The following is an 18,732-nucleotide window of genomic DNA, read 5'->3' as shown; positions in this document are numbered from 1 at the left end:
TTCTGAACATAATGACACATTAATAGGGTACGCCTAACAGTCTTTGTAAATTTGTCTTCTGTTATCCCGGGGATGTCACTCTTTTGACTATTTGCTGCAGCAGATAAAGCGGCCAACAATCCATAATGTACAACACAGTATTTACAATATCCACGCAGATTACTTTGGGCTCTTTCTAAAAATGTTCTGCATCTCCGTGAGATCAACAATATACTTTGTGCACTAATTTTTGTACAAGGAGAAATTTTAAGAAAATGTATACGCTCATTCAAACGACATGCAAAAAATACGGGATCCAAAGGGCAGATATCGACCAAGATAAAATTACCTTGGGAAATACTGGAGCAGATTCCCACAGCACCAAATTTTACCGAAACCCGTTCAGCAGATTCGAAGAAGAAAACTTCGACACCTTCATCGCCGTGAAAACCTCAAATATCATCGGTTTACAGTTGCTTGGCATGCTAACAAATAATCCGGTAAGCAGACTCACATCTGCATGTGACTTACCTCGAGGCAACACTTTCCGTGTTCTCGTGGGCTCAGAAAGAAGGTTCCGTCCACCAGAGGATAGCGGTCGAACACCAGCATTGGCGACTGGCAAAGTACACAAGCCACGCGAGAAGTGTGCAAAGCTGCCAGCGTTGACAGGATGAAGCATCGGGTGTCGTCGTTGCCATGGTTACCTTCATCCTCCATCTGCAAGATGCAACAGACAGAATTCAGAATAATACGTGGAGCTTTCCCTGCCGCCAATCCTCCAACACCAACTTCGTGACTTTCATTACTTTTACCTTGGCGATCAGATCAACTCTCCTGAAGCTCTGTACGTTAACAGCAAGGAAAGTTGGGCCTATACTAAGACACGTCTAAAGCGGAACCTGTATTGAACGGAAATATAACTTATTTGCAAATTTCTCTGATCATGAAAAATATTGAAAAGTAAGTACCCAAAGAAAGAAGTTACAAGGATAAGCAGCGCTGTAATTCATTTTCGAAACTATTTTTCGTGCATGCACGTGGTTTCATTTCCAAAATATACAGTCAGATTTAAGAAGCCGTCTCGCAAACGAGATGAACTTTGTCTGCGCCGCTCTTAGAGACATAAAAGCCAGTAGCTAAAGAACAGTCTTGACACGTGCAGCAGGATGGTACTGGAACAGCGTAAATTTTGGCACCAGACAGCGAATATTTCCGATTTACGAGACATCGTCTTCATATGTAGTGCAGGAACAACCTTTCACATCTCTCACTTTGCACGGAAAGTAATTTCCGTATCTGGGATTTTAGGTGTGTGGTGTGGTGTGACCTGGGCTACGGGGCCTTGCGGTTCAGTAAGTGATTAACACTTTATGCAATAACGATTAAATCACACAGAAGACAACACGGCGTTATAACCAACAACCGACAGCTTCCAAAACGTCGACAAGTCTAAAACCTGCTCTTTAAAATTAACACCACTACTTGGATTACTTTGTGAAAAGACTTTCCTAATATTCATGACAAATTATTTTCTCTGCTATACGCGTAAGTTATCTTGGGAGTTGCCCTCCTCATAGTTGACTCTCGTTCTTATCGGCCGCATCGTCCCGCCATCAGGCGTTCTACCGACTGTTTTAAAAAAAAAAACGTCTCTACAGGCGATCACAGACCCGATAATCTCCCTCTCGTTATTGCGAATTACTTCGTTATTCTGCTTGTGCTGTTGGTGTTAGCCACGTGACGCCACACAGAACACAAGCTGTCGAAGGATCGGGGCGGAGCAAATGTTTCCTACCAGACTCGTACAGAAGAAGCCTTCCGTTCCAACCATGCTCCCCGAATTTAAAACCGAGGAGCCAGCAGCATTTCGTGGGGCGCTGTATCCACATGACTACTGGTTTGCCTTCAGCCTGGTGGACGGAGGAACGAAGAGGCATGCAATGCTCCCGCTGTGCCTACCAAACAGGTTCTCTTTACGGACACCTGCAATCACTCTGTCGTTGCAACAAAAATATAACTTGTGCTTTGTCTGTCCTAGAAGATATTCACTGGTCCATAAACATGCATGGTTTCACAGCGCCCGCCAAATCCGGTTCCAAGTATAAAAACTGCACTTAAAATGTCATAGATCCAAAGGCAGTGAAGATTATTCGTAATCGTAGGTTTATGAGGGAGGGGAAACCACTAATTCTTCCCGCAATCTGTCTTCCAGTTGCAATGCCAGTTACTAGAAAATCTCGTAGCTGTCTGGAGTTGGTAGTCCTACAACCTTCGAGTCTGATTGTTCAACTTATAAATTATCCACAAGGAACTGAAGACTAGACTTTGGAATTAATTCGCAGTTGTTCGTTTGCCCAGTTACAGAATTTAGGCCTCAAACTTGGTCCTACTAACTCCACGTTGCAGAGACCTTGAGAAACTGATAGTCGCTAACTGGTCAAGAAATTTCCTCCTGTTCACATGAGTCCATCATAACCGGTCCCCATCCCGGGCGAGTTAAAACTAGCTCACTCTCTCATCAATTATATTTATTATGCATAGAATACTAGTTACTTTTCGGGATCACAATCTACAGCGTGTATGAGATAAAAAAGTAGATGACATAAATTTCGTAAAAGGGTAGAAGTGAATATTTTGCTGGCCGCTTAAAAGGTCTTACTTACGAAATAATTGAAAGTCATTATAAATGTTAATATTTTAGAGGGCATTTTGGAATACGCAGTACTACGGTGCTGTGATTGTCAATTTGGTTAAGCTTGTTACATTGCATTTGTGCTTTTGCACTGATTTTCATAGAAACAAAAGAAGGACTTCTGAACAGATTCGGGTTGTAGCCGTTCAGATGTTTACAGAAATCAGGTTCTCTTAACGTGCAAGAGGCTTGTCGTACTCCACTAAAGGGGCACGAACTGTAGAGGCGGTCGGAAAGTCGCAGGACCGCACAAACTGATTTGTGATTAAAATAACTTGCTAAACAAGTTAACAAGTCAAAAGGTGTTGAAAATCAATTGACCGACCTCTGTCGTTTACCTCCCCAGACAGTAGATATTTCAGCGAGACGAAATCTGCAAATATAAAACTACTTACAAGAATGACGTGTATCTATACATGTCCTACATCATAGATCACAAATATAGTTGTAAAATAGAAAATCCTCTAATTCATTAAGTTATATGGACTATTTCGGTAAGAAGGTCAAACATTGTTTTGGCTTAAGCCCTTTTTACCGCGCGCCAAATTACGTAAACACTTGTTTATAAAATAAATCTAGTCCAACTGGAATTTTCGGACCGACAAGAACTGAGTCCGTCGCTTGGGAAACAATGCTTCACAGGGAGGAAAGGAAATTATTACAAAACTGGTTGAACGCATTTAAAATTCACCGGTGCAACTAGTCCCCCAATCCTGAAGAACACTGGAACGGCTGTAAGCAATTCCAAGTTTCCTATTTGGAACCCAAGACACGTGACGAACAAGAGAGACAGTTCACTGCACAGAAACAAGAGCGATCATGGGATTTTCTCTTCCAGCGCGTGACGTCATGTCACCCGTCGTGACCCAGGGCAATTTTCAGCTGACACATGAGTTACCCGCATGATAAGACATTTTACGCAGTCACATTAGATTCAATGAAGACCTTTATTTATCTGTTTCGGCCAATAAATTGTATGCCACCCCACCACGTAAATAACTAGCTTATTTTCTTGATAACTTTCGAATTGAGTCTACTGCTGACTTTAGCTGTGTATCGAATTGTGTGGCATCACAAGATATTATTAAAAAAGCCTCTGGTTGCTGGGTTTTTTTTAACGAAGGATCAGTTGCTTAATGCGCTAATACGCCTTTCGGACTCTGGCAATCGGAAATAAGTTCTTTTTTTCAGAATGGAGGCAGTAGGTTCCTCCGTTTAGGGTGTAACCACCTACAACCCGAACACTATCATTTTTTTTTTCATTTTCTCTTGTCTTTTCCACTCTTCACTTATTATATTCATTCTCCCTTCCTCGGCCCCTTTGTTCTTCTCTGTCTTCACCTCCTACTCCGAGAGCGGATGTAGCGTCAAACCGCTCAGTAGCAGCTAGCGTGCTGTTGTTACTATTAGCAACAAACTAATTCCATGAACGTAGCTGGTGGTTTATTGCAAACTCACTTTTACATGGAGCGGCCTGTAGACCGAGTGAGTCATGGGTACGAAGCTATTAGACCAAAAAGCTGTGTGGAAAGAATTCCAGTACACAATTTTTATAAAATATTTACCAATCTTATAAAAATACCACGTAACCAAATGTAACCTGACCGAACAGAACCTAACCTAAGTTAAAAGAGAGACCAAATTTCACACCCAACACAAAATAAAAAGTACGATATGTTTTTTTATATAAACGTCACGATCTTAAACGGCAAAACAAAAGATTAGATCTTATGTAGTCAGAAAGAATATTTTTGAAAGGGTTTGTGGCGATAAATGAATTTTTACTTCGGCGAGGGACTGATTTTCGATGACCTCCAGACCGCAGTAACTGGCGGCTTGTTACACAATTACATGTTGAGTTGCTTTTCTTCGTAAACAAGTAACTAGATAATGCAATGACGTAGAGAAATCGTGGCATTAGTCACGTACTACGCATTCAGATCCAGTAAAAAGCTCTCAACAGCCATCTGTAGATCTGTGCCCAGGATTAAATATCTGACAGCATGGAAGGGGGGGGGGGGGGCCTGTTCAACAAATCACAGCACAAAAAGCCAAGATTTACAAATCAGCAACTATTGTGAAATCTGAGGTTCTCATGGCGGCTGTCTTCTGGGTTGTTGCACCCTGAAGTCTGATAGAATGTTTATCGACGTTTCAAAGGTGCTTACTGCATCCATCATCAGGGCGATATCTTCAACAGCAAGATGTCTTAAAGAATACTCCATTGAGATTTGAGGTACTCTCAATGGTAAAGATATGAATGTCGTTCTTCTGGTGACATGTTCCTCAGGAACGTTGGTATCTACGAGACGACACAACGCAGAGAAACATCGAAAACAATAACCTTGTCATAATTTTTGCCTCGTCATCATGAGCTACTTCTCTTGAAACCATACACAGGCACAGATTTCTGAATATTTAGATATGTGTGTGTCATCTTCACATCTTTAAATATCATTTCTTCCACAACACGACGTTCCAATACAATCTCATGCCTTCTGGAACATTTAGAATTGAAAACAAAGTAGCAGGTAATTTTGCCTGAACTCGGTCGATATTCAGTACGATCACTACATTTTAAAAATGCCTGTCATTAAGAGTAGTTGTCACGGTAACCGAAGCTTAAGCGTGCAAGTATCTTCTGCTCCTGAAAAAAGAAATGTTTTTTTTTATTCTTCAGAAAAGTGTTGATGGCAATTTCTCACTCTTCTCTGATGAAATTATTTTATCTCGTCAGCAGTAACTAGTCAACGGCTACTGCTTTCGATTCTGTTTCATATCTATTATTCTGGCTCTCGTACTCTACGTGAAACGGGTTTTCACTCTTATCGGGGTAACTGCATGCACATCGTCATGAAACGTGTATAAAAATTGAAAAGTGGACTGGAAATTAGTTAAAACTTTCTCTCATACTGTCGTACACGTGATGCCGCCATATACGAACATGACGAGAAAATAGGCAATCATCACGCCACGTCATTTAAGCCATAAACAATTAAATGGATGTTTCTGCAATGAAGCGGAAAACTGCTCTTTCAAATCCGATGTCTGCCCAAGGGGTGGACGTACGGCAAATGAGATAAAGAGAACACGAAACCAAAAAGACCTAGTCCTCTATTTATTTATTTTTTTGTGTGCATACGAACTCGGAGGGTATTAAAAGAGAGGCTGTTCTGTCATATTGAAGCGCTCACCCCAAACCCCAATCCCATCCCATGGGGTGGATTAGTCATAGAGCAGAAGAGTCCAACTCCAGCTAGCCTGACGTTCCATCATCATTCGAAGAAGTGTAAACAAACTGAAAACTAATTACTGCAGGATAACAAGAGTTGGACGAATACGTTTTGCTGCTTTTCACACTGCATCGGCCTCGATGCCACGCATTTCAGACACAGATCTATCGCTGGAAACCCTACAATCCCACATACACCACTACCTAGCAAATAGATTAGATTGAACTTATTTTAAATATACACCACGTGGAAAAAGTCCCGAATGAAAGACACTTACCTTGACGTCTGCTATGTGTACTAGGATGATTTATAAATTGGAAAGCATAAGGAAAGAAGTGGCCGTGGCTTAATTTAAGATACTATCCGATGTTTGACTGGAGGGACTGAGGAAAACATCCAAAACGTCATAGCTGGTTTTCGGGCTGAGATTTGGCTAGGGCACATCCTTGAACATGAAGCAGGAGTGCCAACCACTCGGTGGATACATTAAGTAGTCGCAAGTCCTGATTTTAAGCCCATAGCAACGGGCATCTACGTTCAGTGTACGGCAGACATTTTGTTTTGCTCTCAAAGACTCGTTAATTTGTTAATCTAACCCCAAGGGTGTGTGTGTGTGCGCGCTGGTTAATAACAACGCCAAAAGTTATAACAGGGTCATTTTTTTCGGGTATAATACTTGCAAAGACATTCGAATCTCAAGATCCAGAATACAGACCTGCATGCATTGACCCTTTAAAGCTCGAAAGCTTTCACAATCGGTGACTCTTCCGTTTTGTATTCACAGGTTTCGTATGATTTGCACAGTAAACAGCAATTACTTAATCAAACAGTGTTAACAAGTTGACCTTTGTAAAGGTGAACTATTGTGTTTTCTATGCGGTAGAGACTGATTCTGCTTCAAAAGTTAAGGTTATGTCATCTGCCGGGCCACCTTCCATTTCATGAGCGACTATCAGCTTCTCAAGAAGGATTCTGCTCCATGCAGTAGGTTACAGTCCGACGCACTTCAACACGGATTATATAGTGCGGGGAGTAGACTGATATAAACTAATTTCATGGGCATCTACCATGGTCTAATGGGCGTGGGAGGGTCTGAATTCAGTTTCTGGTGATCAGAACTCCTATCCGTAACTGCTAATGTAGTTTCTCCAGTCATATTTGCCTCCGTACAAAAGGGACACATGAGTTTCCGGTTAACTCCTTCCTCCTTTAAGGCACAGACAAGTCCGGACGTGAAACGAAGGCTAGAATCCAACCAAACCCATGATGTTTCAGAAGATAACAATTCACAGAATTCTTCAGCTTCCGCAAATAAGCCAGAAAGTTACACATGACGGATACAACAGAGAAAGAATGGATGAGAGTCGAACTAGCAACCTCAGACAGCTACGTCAAGGACTAACAAATCGGACTATCGAGACATGCAGGAATGTTTCATAAATAGACCCACTTCTAGGACACTTGTTGCTACTGACGCCACATGACTCTCCATTTCATTCTCTCTCTCACTCTCTCTCTCTCTTCCATCCCATCCAGCTGCACTTTTCCTATGTCACGGACCCAATTAACTGCAGTAAACATATCAGGCTACCCGTAGCCAGGGTTTATACTAATGGGCATTCACAAACCACTCTGACAAATGAAAATGGGAAGTGATAAAGTCGGATTGGCCGAGTTGTCGTTTTAATATCATTGTAAAGTATCTAGCAATAATGCCAACTTAATACACTACAACGATATATTACCGCTGTTGGCAGAATGGAATATCTACAAAGCATCGTGACGCCAGAGTGTATGTCTGAAATCCCATCGGGCAGCGACCACTTTTTCGTTTTTCCTCCATCAAACCGTCCCCCCCACACACCACTCCAAATTAATTTACAATTCGTAACGCGGGGTTTAAAAGTAGCAACACTTGAAGCACGACGCTCATTTCAAAAACTATGTAAAAATTGAGTTCCTACCGCAAAGAAAATATCGCGTCTTCATTACAAAGATCAAGTGGACAGTGACGTTAGGGAAATATTCGCTGTTTACTCTGAGGGTCACACAAAACCCACAGAAAGTTGCGTTAGCGAACACAGCATCGAAGCAGGTGGCGTAGTACACAGTTATAACAGTACTTTAAAAGGCTGATGTAACAGCGTATTCCTCAGAGCTTACGTAAGACGTTTTACGTAGTAGTGGAAAATGTGCTCTAATGGAGTACGCATTTTCCATTACACGTTTATTGCGAATTTCCAGTTCTTTATGGCACTGAAATAGATAAAAATCAGTGTCTTCGTTTCATAACCACACAGTGGCGAAATTCTGCAAACAACACGAGCGGTAAAATTCAGTTGTAGAACAACAAACATATCAAGCAATAATTAGTAACAGTAAAACGCAAATGTTTTACATGTACATCGTTAAATACATCCCAACGTCATAAAAAAAAGATACTCCACGCCTCCTCACACCCAATAGGCCTATCTTTAATAATCATTTTAATATCATACTCGTATCAACATCAGAGTCTACAAAGGGATCATCTCCTTCGGATATTAGTGACTTACGCTTCATAATATCCTGTGCCTGCTACATGCAACGCCCATCCCCAATAGCGTAAATAAATTCACGTCACAGTTTCGAAGATAAACACGAGGACCGCCGGAAAAATACAAGTTCTGAGTAATGCGTCACTACATATGTGGTTTGTTCAAAGGATCCGTGTAAAAAAAAATCACCAAGGCAGTTTTTTTTAAAAAGTAAAAACATGTCACGAAACTTAAAATGGCATATGTTAGTATAATCACAACCAATCGCCTGAAAACAGGAATATAAGAACGTGTGAAATATATAAAAATGTCACGTCATCGCTTCATTCGATTACTTAGCAGGGTCCAGAATGGACGAATTTTCATGGTTTGCCGATAAACGTCTCGGGTTCTGATGACATAAACGCAGACCGTCGAGTCTATTCAACTATAAAACACTCTCAACTACCATCAAATCGATTTCCCACAACTCCTGGGTTCCTAAATAAGAGCAGGGCACATCACAAACACTAGTTGTGGTACCATGTCTACTTTCTACATCCACCAACAGATGGCACTGCGACATGGTTTGTAAGATTTCTGCGTACCACTAATAAAAATACACAAATGAGGGGAGCTCATTAAGAGAGAAAACAAAAGAATGTCACCGCGTCTCAAAGTACTTATCCTGACATGCATTATTAAATCAATTTTCTGACATTGCCACAGCAAGCCTACAGTCATTCAAACAGGACATGGCTGCCCCACTTTCGGATAGTTCATAATCATCATTTCAATGACGCAATATAACCCCTCGGAGTTAAAAAAGCACACAATGCGCTCCACCTCGGGTTTCCTGAGAGTGTGTTCTTCGGGATTAACTGGCGGGTTGCCTAAACAATCACGGTAAAGGGCATAGGTTGAGGTATGATAAGTGTCTTGACTTGATATCCGCGCGCAGAGCAAACATATCTGAACAGCAGGGCACGAGATTATTCAGAATCACTTCGTATTCATTTTCCCACTGCCTTGTACCACAACCAACAGCTGGCTACCTTCGCGCATAATGCCGGATTTCTCTACACTGGTCAAACTCGTTCACTCACCAGTAACTGAATGAAGTTTGATTATTCAGCTACGGGGTGAAGGGAAGGGATGCCCCTCCAACAACCTCTCCGCTACTTTGCATATTCATTGCCACGTGTATAAATGCAGCAGTAATACCGAAGACGATGTGCCATGGTTAAAAGAAAACGGTGGCATTCTTATTAGAAAAAACAAACGTTTAAATGTCGAAATTCAATTGGCATTTCTGCAATTTTGAGGTTGTTAAGTCTATAAGCGTTCTTTAGTAATATGACAGGTTTGAGAAAACAGTAAACATTCTCTAAACGTTTACGAAAACACTTCATTTATTATCAGAATTTGTGTTTCTCACGGCGGTGAGTACGAAGATGGCTGTCTCGTGGGTTGTAGCGCCGTGCAGACTCGTCGTCCAGGTGATGCGAGGCAGCGAGGATCTCCGAAACGTCGATAATATTCTACCAGACTTCACGGCGATACAACCCTGAAGACAGCCATCATCATACTGCGTTTATTACACCATAATTAAGCTAGGCATTGTCTACTGTTTGAGGCGTCGGTACATTTATTTAATCACGCCCATCTGGCATGAGATACATCCCACTGTTTTATGTTTGTTAGGCTAAGCATCTCCGATTATGCAAAAATGTTGCTACGCCTATCTGGCACGATGCCCTCGATATATAAACAGACTAAACATCCTTCAAAAATGTTGAAGAGTTCAAGGAGGCACTACAGAATGACAGTAACAAATCAACATTACATTCAAGATTTATTTAAGAGGTATCTATCATTCAGTGCAGTATCTTCCCGCACCTTGTTTTAAATCCTAAGGAATAAAATATCTAAATAAAACAATAAAAGTATACACGAAACATAGTTCACATAATGGGAAACTCAACATAAAGAACCATTTTGTTACAAACATGCCTACCAAACCTACGAACAGAAAAAATGCCTGCTCGAAAATATCTGCAAGCAAACACGATAAGTACACCAGCAAACAGACCACTCGGCTCTTGAAGCAAGCGCAGATACGTCAGTGAAGATTCTATGTCAGTTCTATAAAAAAAACACTTCTCGACACCACCGCCATGTGGTCTTCTAGCTCGGGGCTTTCAATTTCTCTCTGAATTAATTCCTTCATTTGCGTTTCGTGTACGGGAAACGACCACAAAGAAAAACAGTTTTACTTCAACACTGCCAACACTTTCATCCGCTCATAAACAATTACCAAATCCTTGGAACAGAATCCAACACTCATTCAACTGGTCATCAAATTTCCGGGTTTTGTGGAACACAAAGGATCATTTTCGTACTCACAAGAGCCCAGCAATGGCCCATAAGCCAGATGAATTCAGTCGCATTCTCACACATTGTTCTGTTACGAGCTAATTATTTAATAGCACCCTCCCTTCAACTTCAAGGTCTCCCAAACTGTCGCTTTCTATCATGTTTTCCAGAATGACATTCACCGTTCCACGGGCGCCCTAAAAAATTTCACTCACCATAAGTAGGTATTCATTTCAGGAAAAAAGAGAAAAAATGTTTCTGTGTTCACAGCATTCCCTGAAATGTTGAAAAGTCGGCGTCCATGCACCGTTCAGTTACTGTAGTCGGGTCGAATCTGTGCGCTCGAGATCCGTCAGAAGTAAAAGGCTAGGGGATCACGTACTGTCCACACAAACATTATTTCCTACCTGTCTGGGGCAATGTCTTGGGATGCGTTTGTTTCCCTTCTACCCGAAAGCTGGTGACGTAGGCAAAACACACAGATTGGCCCCTTCACGTCTGGAATACAACGCGAAGAAGCCCCGTTCTAGTGTCATTTGTGTTACAGTACGCAGCCTCTTAAAATAAGGATACTTAATCGTCCCATGTGGGCGGAGGTCTACGACCTCGTTTCGCGTTCATAAATAATTAAAGTTGATGACAACCACTGCCACTGCAAGCGCTGACGAGTGTCGAGAATGACAAGCCAGCAAAACTGAGTAAATATTTGATTTCACAAACGTTTATCTACAGTAAGCCATTCTGGAATCTACGGTGTGTTAGGTACACTAATCAACGAACTCAAGACACACACAAGCGCAATTTTGTACTCGTAAACAGTCGAGATAATATTTAAAAGGAAGGGTGAGAAAATGTATTGGCGGGATCAACTGGACACGGTCATGAGTCGTCGGGTTACATAAATTACATAAAACAATTCATCTTCAGATGCTGACAGTCGCTCAACTGGGCCATAAATCCCCTCCTTTCATGAAACCCATAGGTTAACAGCTCGTCACAGGACTCCAATTGAATTCAGACGGCTGTCTACTGGGTTGTTGCGTCGTGGTCTGTTTACCGACGTTTCAGAAGTGATTAATGCCTCTGAAACGTCGGCAAACTTCTACCAGACTATACGCCAACAACCAAGAAGACAGATTTCTTCATACTCAACGCCTTGGAAACTGAAATTTCAATTGAATTCAGTACACAACCTCACACCCCTTCTCTGTCAGATCAATCTCAATATTATCCCGCTATCTGCTCGTGTGCGTTCCAAATACTCTGTTCTCTCCGAATGTTCATAATCGACTTTATTTTTTTCTCTCCCTTTTTCGGCTAAATCATCTGGAATTCTGTTAATACTGTAATGCCACACTTGACTCTATCCGTGATCATCTGAGACTGAGGCCGTTCGGACCACAACCGCACTGCAGTTGTCAGCGAAGTGTGCACGCGTGTGTTTTGTTCTCCGAAACTAATTCCACTGCCCCTGGTTTACATTGCCCTCTCAAATCGAACAAATCCTCAACTGGGAAGAGTTTAATAAAACTGCATTAAATATTTCAGACAGATTATGGAGGCTTTTTGTCTGTTTTAAAAATAATTTCTACATCCGGCAACACGGGTCTCTCCACAACACATTAAAACGCAATGTACTAATTTAGCACGGGAAAGCTTGACTTTCCGTAGCACACAGAATGCAGGATTTACAACGCAGAAAATGTATTTGTTCTATTCCTTACTTTCAAACACGTAATTTGTACTCTGTACAGTTTCACTAAAAACTATTTGATACGATTACAGAATAATGAATCTGAAAGGAAGGAAGGGGTCGCGGCCTAATTTAAATTTAATTTTCCTAGAGAGATTGAGCAAAGCCACGAAAAACCACAGGATAGCCTGTCTACGGACCGAGAATTGAACCCGGGGCCACACGAATAAGAAGTGAAAACCACTCGACGACAACATTCGGTGAGTGAGTGTTACGTATGTCAGAGAAAAATAGTTTTTTCCCTTTAATTCAAGTCATCAGCGACGCTTAAGCAATAGACGTGTTTTACGTTATCATGGATACTGAATAAAATATAAGAACCATTGTGTTTATGCCAAATAAAACTCAGAGTGTGGTTAGTGTTCCATCACTTATTCTGCAGAAAATGCAAACGCCGCGTAATTATTTTTGTAACAACACTGACAAAAGTATTAATTTAAGCAAAAAATTATATCATAATCAGCCACTCGTCCTTGAGAAAACACTGTGTTACGGAATTAAACAAATGTGTGGGCACTTCAGACGTGCCGAGGCTCCACAATACCTGACTGCGAAATCTGAAATGCGACATGCATGCAGGATACAGCTCGGAACAAGTTTCATACAATAAGTTTATGGGGAGACAGACACAGAACGTTTGTCTAATTCGTGACCCAGAGTTGACTCCTGTCAAGCAAGTCTGATACTTGTATACAAAGAAGCGGTTACAGCTTTCAGCTTCAGGCTGTACGTCGACCAATCCACAGTATTAAGCTGATAAATAGATAATGTTGTCTTTAAACCTTCCGTGCTGATTTACGCCTTATATAGCAACAAAAATCTGAAAATTCTTCTTTTTTTAAATGCGGCATTAGCGTTGTAGCAGCAGCAGCTATTTTTGATGCACGTTTATCGGTGACACATATGCATTCACACCCTGACGATGGAGGCAGCAAGCACCACAGTATGTTTAACCGAAACGCTGGTATCTGCCAACAAATTAACACGGCATCACAACCCAGGACATCATCGTCAAATCCATATGGTATCTGTTGTCACCACTGCATGGCGGTCCTCATATTATGGATAGAGAAGGCCTCCAGATATGAAGATTAGCTGCGAATTTAATGAGGAGCTTCGTAATTCAAATGCTTTCCGTTACAAACAGGTTATTACTAGGATGATCACATAAAGATGGACAAGGCATGGTACATGGGAGAAAAGATAAATAAATACAAACTTCTGGTTAGATAGCTTGAAGTAAGGAGACCACTCGGAATACGTAGGCCTAAAGTTAAGTAAAGTTTGTCCCACTATACGCCATGTAGGCGTTTGGGGTTGAGTGGAGGTATAGCTCCTCTCTTCCTTGACCTCGGCACTAGATGGGGGTGAGTGGTCAGCATCACGCCCCGGCCGGCTTTACCCCCGGGAAAGGACCCCGGTACCCATTGTAGAGGAGGCTGAGTGGGCCCCAGAGCTGGTCTGGACGCAGAGGCTAGAGGAAAAATCCTCTGCCCCCGTGGGGGATCGAACCCCGGCCGTCCAGCCCGTAGCTAGTCACTATACTGAGCTATCCCGGCTTAATACGTAGGCGTAGATGGGTAAATAGAGTTCGGAGGTTTTTATAGGATTCGTCTGGCTCAGAAAAAGGACGGGTGACGGCTCCTGAGAACGCAGTAATAAATGTTCGTGTTCCATGAAAGATGCAGAATTTCTTGATTAGCTGAGCGTAGCGGTACCCGAATTTATAACTTGTGTTGGGCAAGGCCGTGGTCTAGGCAACACGGAGTTTTCCTCCGGGGGCTTCCCCGGTTTCTCCGTGGCATCCCAACAATTACTCCATTCACACACAGAAGAAGGCAATGGCAAACCACTTCTAGATCATCTGCCAAGAACGTATATGAACAGGTCCCAGTCCGAGAAAAGGATGGAAGGATCCTGTTCATATGAACCTGACGCCAGACAGAACACTAAATAAATAAAATAATAAGCTTCTTAATAAGGACTCTGCCCCATGGAGTTAGAATTACTCAGTTAGTTAGTTACTTAGTTATCCCTCAAATTACCAATGCGTTTCTTTGGTCTGAACCTGGAAATGTGTTCTGGATACTCAAAACACAATGCAGTCGCAAAGGAGACAATTATATATGTTATTCCTCCGACCGGAACAAGGTCGGATTACAAATGTCACTAATACGTTTGGAATCAACAGCCCTCAAATTAGAACCATCCCAAGCCAACCGCGGTCGCCTTGCTCCTACATAACATCAGACGCCGACAGAGTTCTGGAAGTAGAAGACCACTTTGCACGCCCGGGCGGCCGACTAGTAATTTACTGTCCTCTGCATCCATCCAGTCCACCGAACAAGGCTTGATAATAGAGCAGCCGTTACAAACCACCGAAATGTTTACAGAACGCAGCAGGCAGAAACACAATCAGATGGCGCTATTTGTTCTAAACTTGAGTCCTGCGGTTTGACGTTGCTTCGGACTGGAACCAGCCAGAGCGTCAGAAATCCGAGTCCGGATCTTACGGCTGACCAGTTTTCTTGCCCCAATATTTACTGTTTCATAGGCTTCGTTGCTAAGTTACAGCAACTGTAGGAGCCGTATTTCAGCGCAGAATTTCTAGGGGCGAATTCTCTGGGATACGCTAGTCCTTCTGTTTTAAGTAGCCCACAACATAAACAATATTTCCCATCTCTCTTCCCGGTTATTTCCGTTGTCTGTCTACAAGACGCTAGGATATCATACAGGCCATGATGCATAAAGCGATGAATGCCTGCAGATTTTTCGTCGCTAGACAATCTTATGCGACTTAATAATACATGGAGCGTTCAGGCTGATACTTCCAAGTTGGATCACCATACGGGGCCACAGCGGTAAAAACATAGGATTATATTACCGTGTTCACAACAAACATGGGTTTCTTTCTGAACCGGATTGAGTGGTAGGTCTGCGAAGGATTCCTTATTTGCTCTTGTTGGTCATTCCAAAGAGAGCCTATTTATATGATATTATTATTGTGAGATTTATTTATAGGATTCTATATTACAGAACTTCGGTTTAAGACAAGCAAAAATATATCCGTAGCGTTACTACAAAAGGCTGGAACGTAGCAAACATTGACAAGAGTTAATCCAGAAAGTAGGAAGAGTGAGATATTGGGATATGTACTGAGATCTGAGATTCTCGTGGCGGTGAAAATGTCGATGTTCTTATGGTTTATGATACCATGAGGACTTTCAGGGCTGGCGATGAAGGCTCCGAAAAGTCAGTATCTTCTTCCATGGCATTACGAACCAGAAGTCCAACATCGACAGCGAAAAAAAAAAAATATATATACGTGTCTTGCTTCTGAGCGTGCAGGGCTGCATGCGTGTTATTACCAGTCAAATGAACGAAATCTGGGAATGCACGGAACGAACAATGCAGACTGGCCTCCAGCACAAGGAAGAACGCTAGCCGTGTAGGTCACCTTGGCCTCCATAAAAGTCAGCAAAAAGAAGGAATGATCTACCTATGACGAGTACAAAAAAGAAACATTCCATTGTTTGTGTATGGGGAAGTGAGACAACACAGAATTGCCATTAAAGGTTACTACCACCGTAACAGGTCTAACTAGCACACAATAGGGAACAAATGTCCAAAGTTAGTAAACAGGCGTCAGTGACGTAAGCGGCCAGAAATAGACTCAATCAGCGTCGGTACAGCCAGCGTGTTTGTGCCAAGTTTTTATCTGCCACACTTTCACATGCTGGAGCGTTACTTAATGCTCGTTCTCGTGCAGCGTCATTCGGTAACGATGCAAGCCGCACCACAGCTAAGGTGGCTAGTCCCAGGCTTCAAACTGCGAGGAAGCAGTCTACGTGTATTTCTGATGGACAAAGTAGCACTGGGACAGACTTTTGTCCGTGTCTTTCGGCGTTTCGCTGTCAGTATCAATCCACCGCTGCTCCATATTCTCTCACGTATGTTCAGCTCTAAGCGTGTACGGTCTTAAACCGCTCGGACATTGGGATCGCGGGTTCGAATACCACTGGCAGCACGTCAGTACGTAACGGAAATAAATTACTTGCATTTGACTTAAATTCTGAGACTCTTGCGTAAAATGCCTGTTAGCATTAAGGCTTTGACCGGGATGTTAAATCTTATGTGGTACCGCCTGATTCGACTTCTAATGGTTAAGTGAAGTGTTTTCTTCGCGGTACGGTCTGGATTCATAAATAATATTCAGACGATCTTCGGCTTCAAAGGGTTAAGGAAAAAAGTACCGTTGTGTTCAAAACTGATAGGACCCGAGATATTAAGTCCTGACGGTGGTATGCCCAATACCGTCTTTGGGCTGTGCATTTCAACCCTGAAGATGGAGGTAATACGTCCCATCGAAACGTCGCTAACCATCAACAAAAAAAGGCACGGAGTCACAAACCGATAAGACCAGTCTGCAAGTGATACGACGATTAAACACACGCACAACAGCCGTCCTTGAGTAACCTCAGGGTAAAAAGAGGCGGACAGCTAAAATTATACGGTGCAGTTACATTCATTAACTCTGACACGTACTAATTCTAGAGTACTGGTTTATTATTAACTAATCTGAACTATGTGACTAATTACAAGTCTACGGCAGGCCTACGGCGGCAAATTGTTTTATAAGCACAACACACAAACAGGAAATTGTTCCATTCCCGTTTCATTACAGGAAAGAGGCTTACATAATGCTTGTACGTCTTTATTGAGTCATTTCCGTATCTTTAAATTAATATCAAGAGCAGAAGGGTTTGAGCCAAGTTCCGTACTAAAGAGCTTACTGAAATGTTTGCATTGTGACGTGAATTTAAAGGATGGAGGAGACAGGTCATCGGAATATTAACCCCTTCAAGCTGAAGTTCGTCTAAATATTTAAGAATTCCGTCCGTACCGCAAAGAAAACAAAACAATTCACCATTACAAATATTATCTGTTTAAGGAAATAATCCCTGTTTATAATACGAATCACACAAACTGCAAAAACGCAAAATTAAGTTGTTGAAGCAGATGAGGGCAGACAGTTACCATTGGTCTTCAAAGGGACATTCGAAGAGAAGATTTAGATCTGGTGCAATGAAAATGCCAATGCCAAATACCAGATTAGACTTAAGTAGGGTCTATAGCTTTCAAGTGTTAATTTAGACTTGTTTATTGTTTACAGTCTCACATCACAAATATTGTCGGGTCCGCCACAAATAAACTGAAAAATTCAAACGACGCTTCCCGACACTTCTTTGCATTCCAAAGATGCCGAGTTAAAATCTTGGCTCAGGTACCAGCTATTGTGGATGCGGTTCTTAGTGGTTTTACTCAGTACCTAAATATGAGACCACGGCCACTTAGTACCACATCCTTCCCAATTCAATAATCATCTTGTCGTTAGACGCTAGTCTGAGGTCTGTCTTCCTTGATCACCTTAGTAATATTTTACGAAGTTCCAAATTACTGTTATCTAATTTTCTTTGTTCTCCTGTTATTTCCTCTCTCTTGCGTCCAATTATTCTACTCGCCGCCCTGTTCTCAGAAACTCTAGTGTAATTCGTTTAAAATTAAATGAACCATTGCATAAAAGACATAAAACCACGAGCCACCCCTTCGACCGGTATCCTACTGTCAAATTACGAAACGCGTAAGGGAACTGATTCATACAGCAAACTTATCGCCGAATAATTTTCATGGATCTGTCGCTATTTCGTTATATTGTTATCGTTTAGGAATTCAACCCTTGAGAAAACCGGAGGATATACCAGAGATCACGAACAGAAGCAACAAGTTCGCGCTTTGCATATTAAATCTTTCCTCACATGTTGCAAGGACACCTGAAGACATTATATTCTAGTCAAAGATGACTGTGCCGGGTCTTCAATGTTTCTGTCTGCTCCAGGTAAATACAGATCTTGACAGATCATGATTTGCGTGCGCCATATATATTTGGATACCCATAATCAGTCCCACCGATGGCCACTTGCATGGGTTAGAAATCTTATCCCCATCCTACAAGACAATCAGTGTGACCAACACAAAACATCTCATGCCCTACCTAAATAATTATCTTCCTTCCGACAGCGTAAAAATCATGCACCAACCACAGCGTCATGGCGGTGTAACTACACTAATATATCTCAAAAAATAAAAATAAAAATCCATTGCAAGTAAACTCGTTTTATC

The 18,732-nt window shown here is 41.9% G+C and overlaps 1 protein-coding gene across 1 annotated transcript in view; it reads right to left on the bottom strand.

The window, feature by feature from the left end:
• The window catches only part of LOC110830922 (hdc homolog, cell cycle regulator), a 249,460-nt gene that overhangs the window by 32,450 nt on the left and 198,278 nt on the right, over positions 1 to 18,732 (bottom strand). Inside the window, exon 3 of the mRNA XM_087355391.1 lies at positions 511 to 699. Coding sequence (XP_087211517.1) covers positions 511 to 699 — 189 coding nt within the window. The remainder of the gene's footprint in view (positions 1 to 510; positions 700 to 18,732) is intronic.

The sequence above is a fragment of the Zootermopsis nevadensis genome, unplaced genomic scaffold (genome assembly GCF_977971745.1).
Source record: "Zootermopsis nevadensis isolate Lab colony 2312 unplaced genomic scaffold, Znev_1.0 Znev_ptg000024l, whole genome shotgun sequence".
Lineage (NCBI taxonomy): Eukaryota > Metazoa > Arthropoda > Insecta > Blattodea > Termopsidae > Zootermopsis > Zootermopsis nevadensis.
Note: the sequence above shows the minus strand (reverse complement) of the source record. Positions and strands in the feature narration are given on the sequence as shown.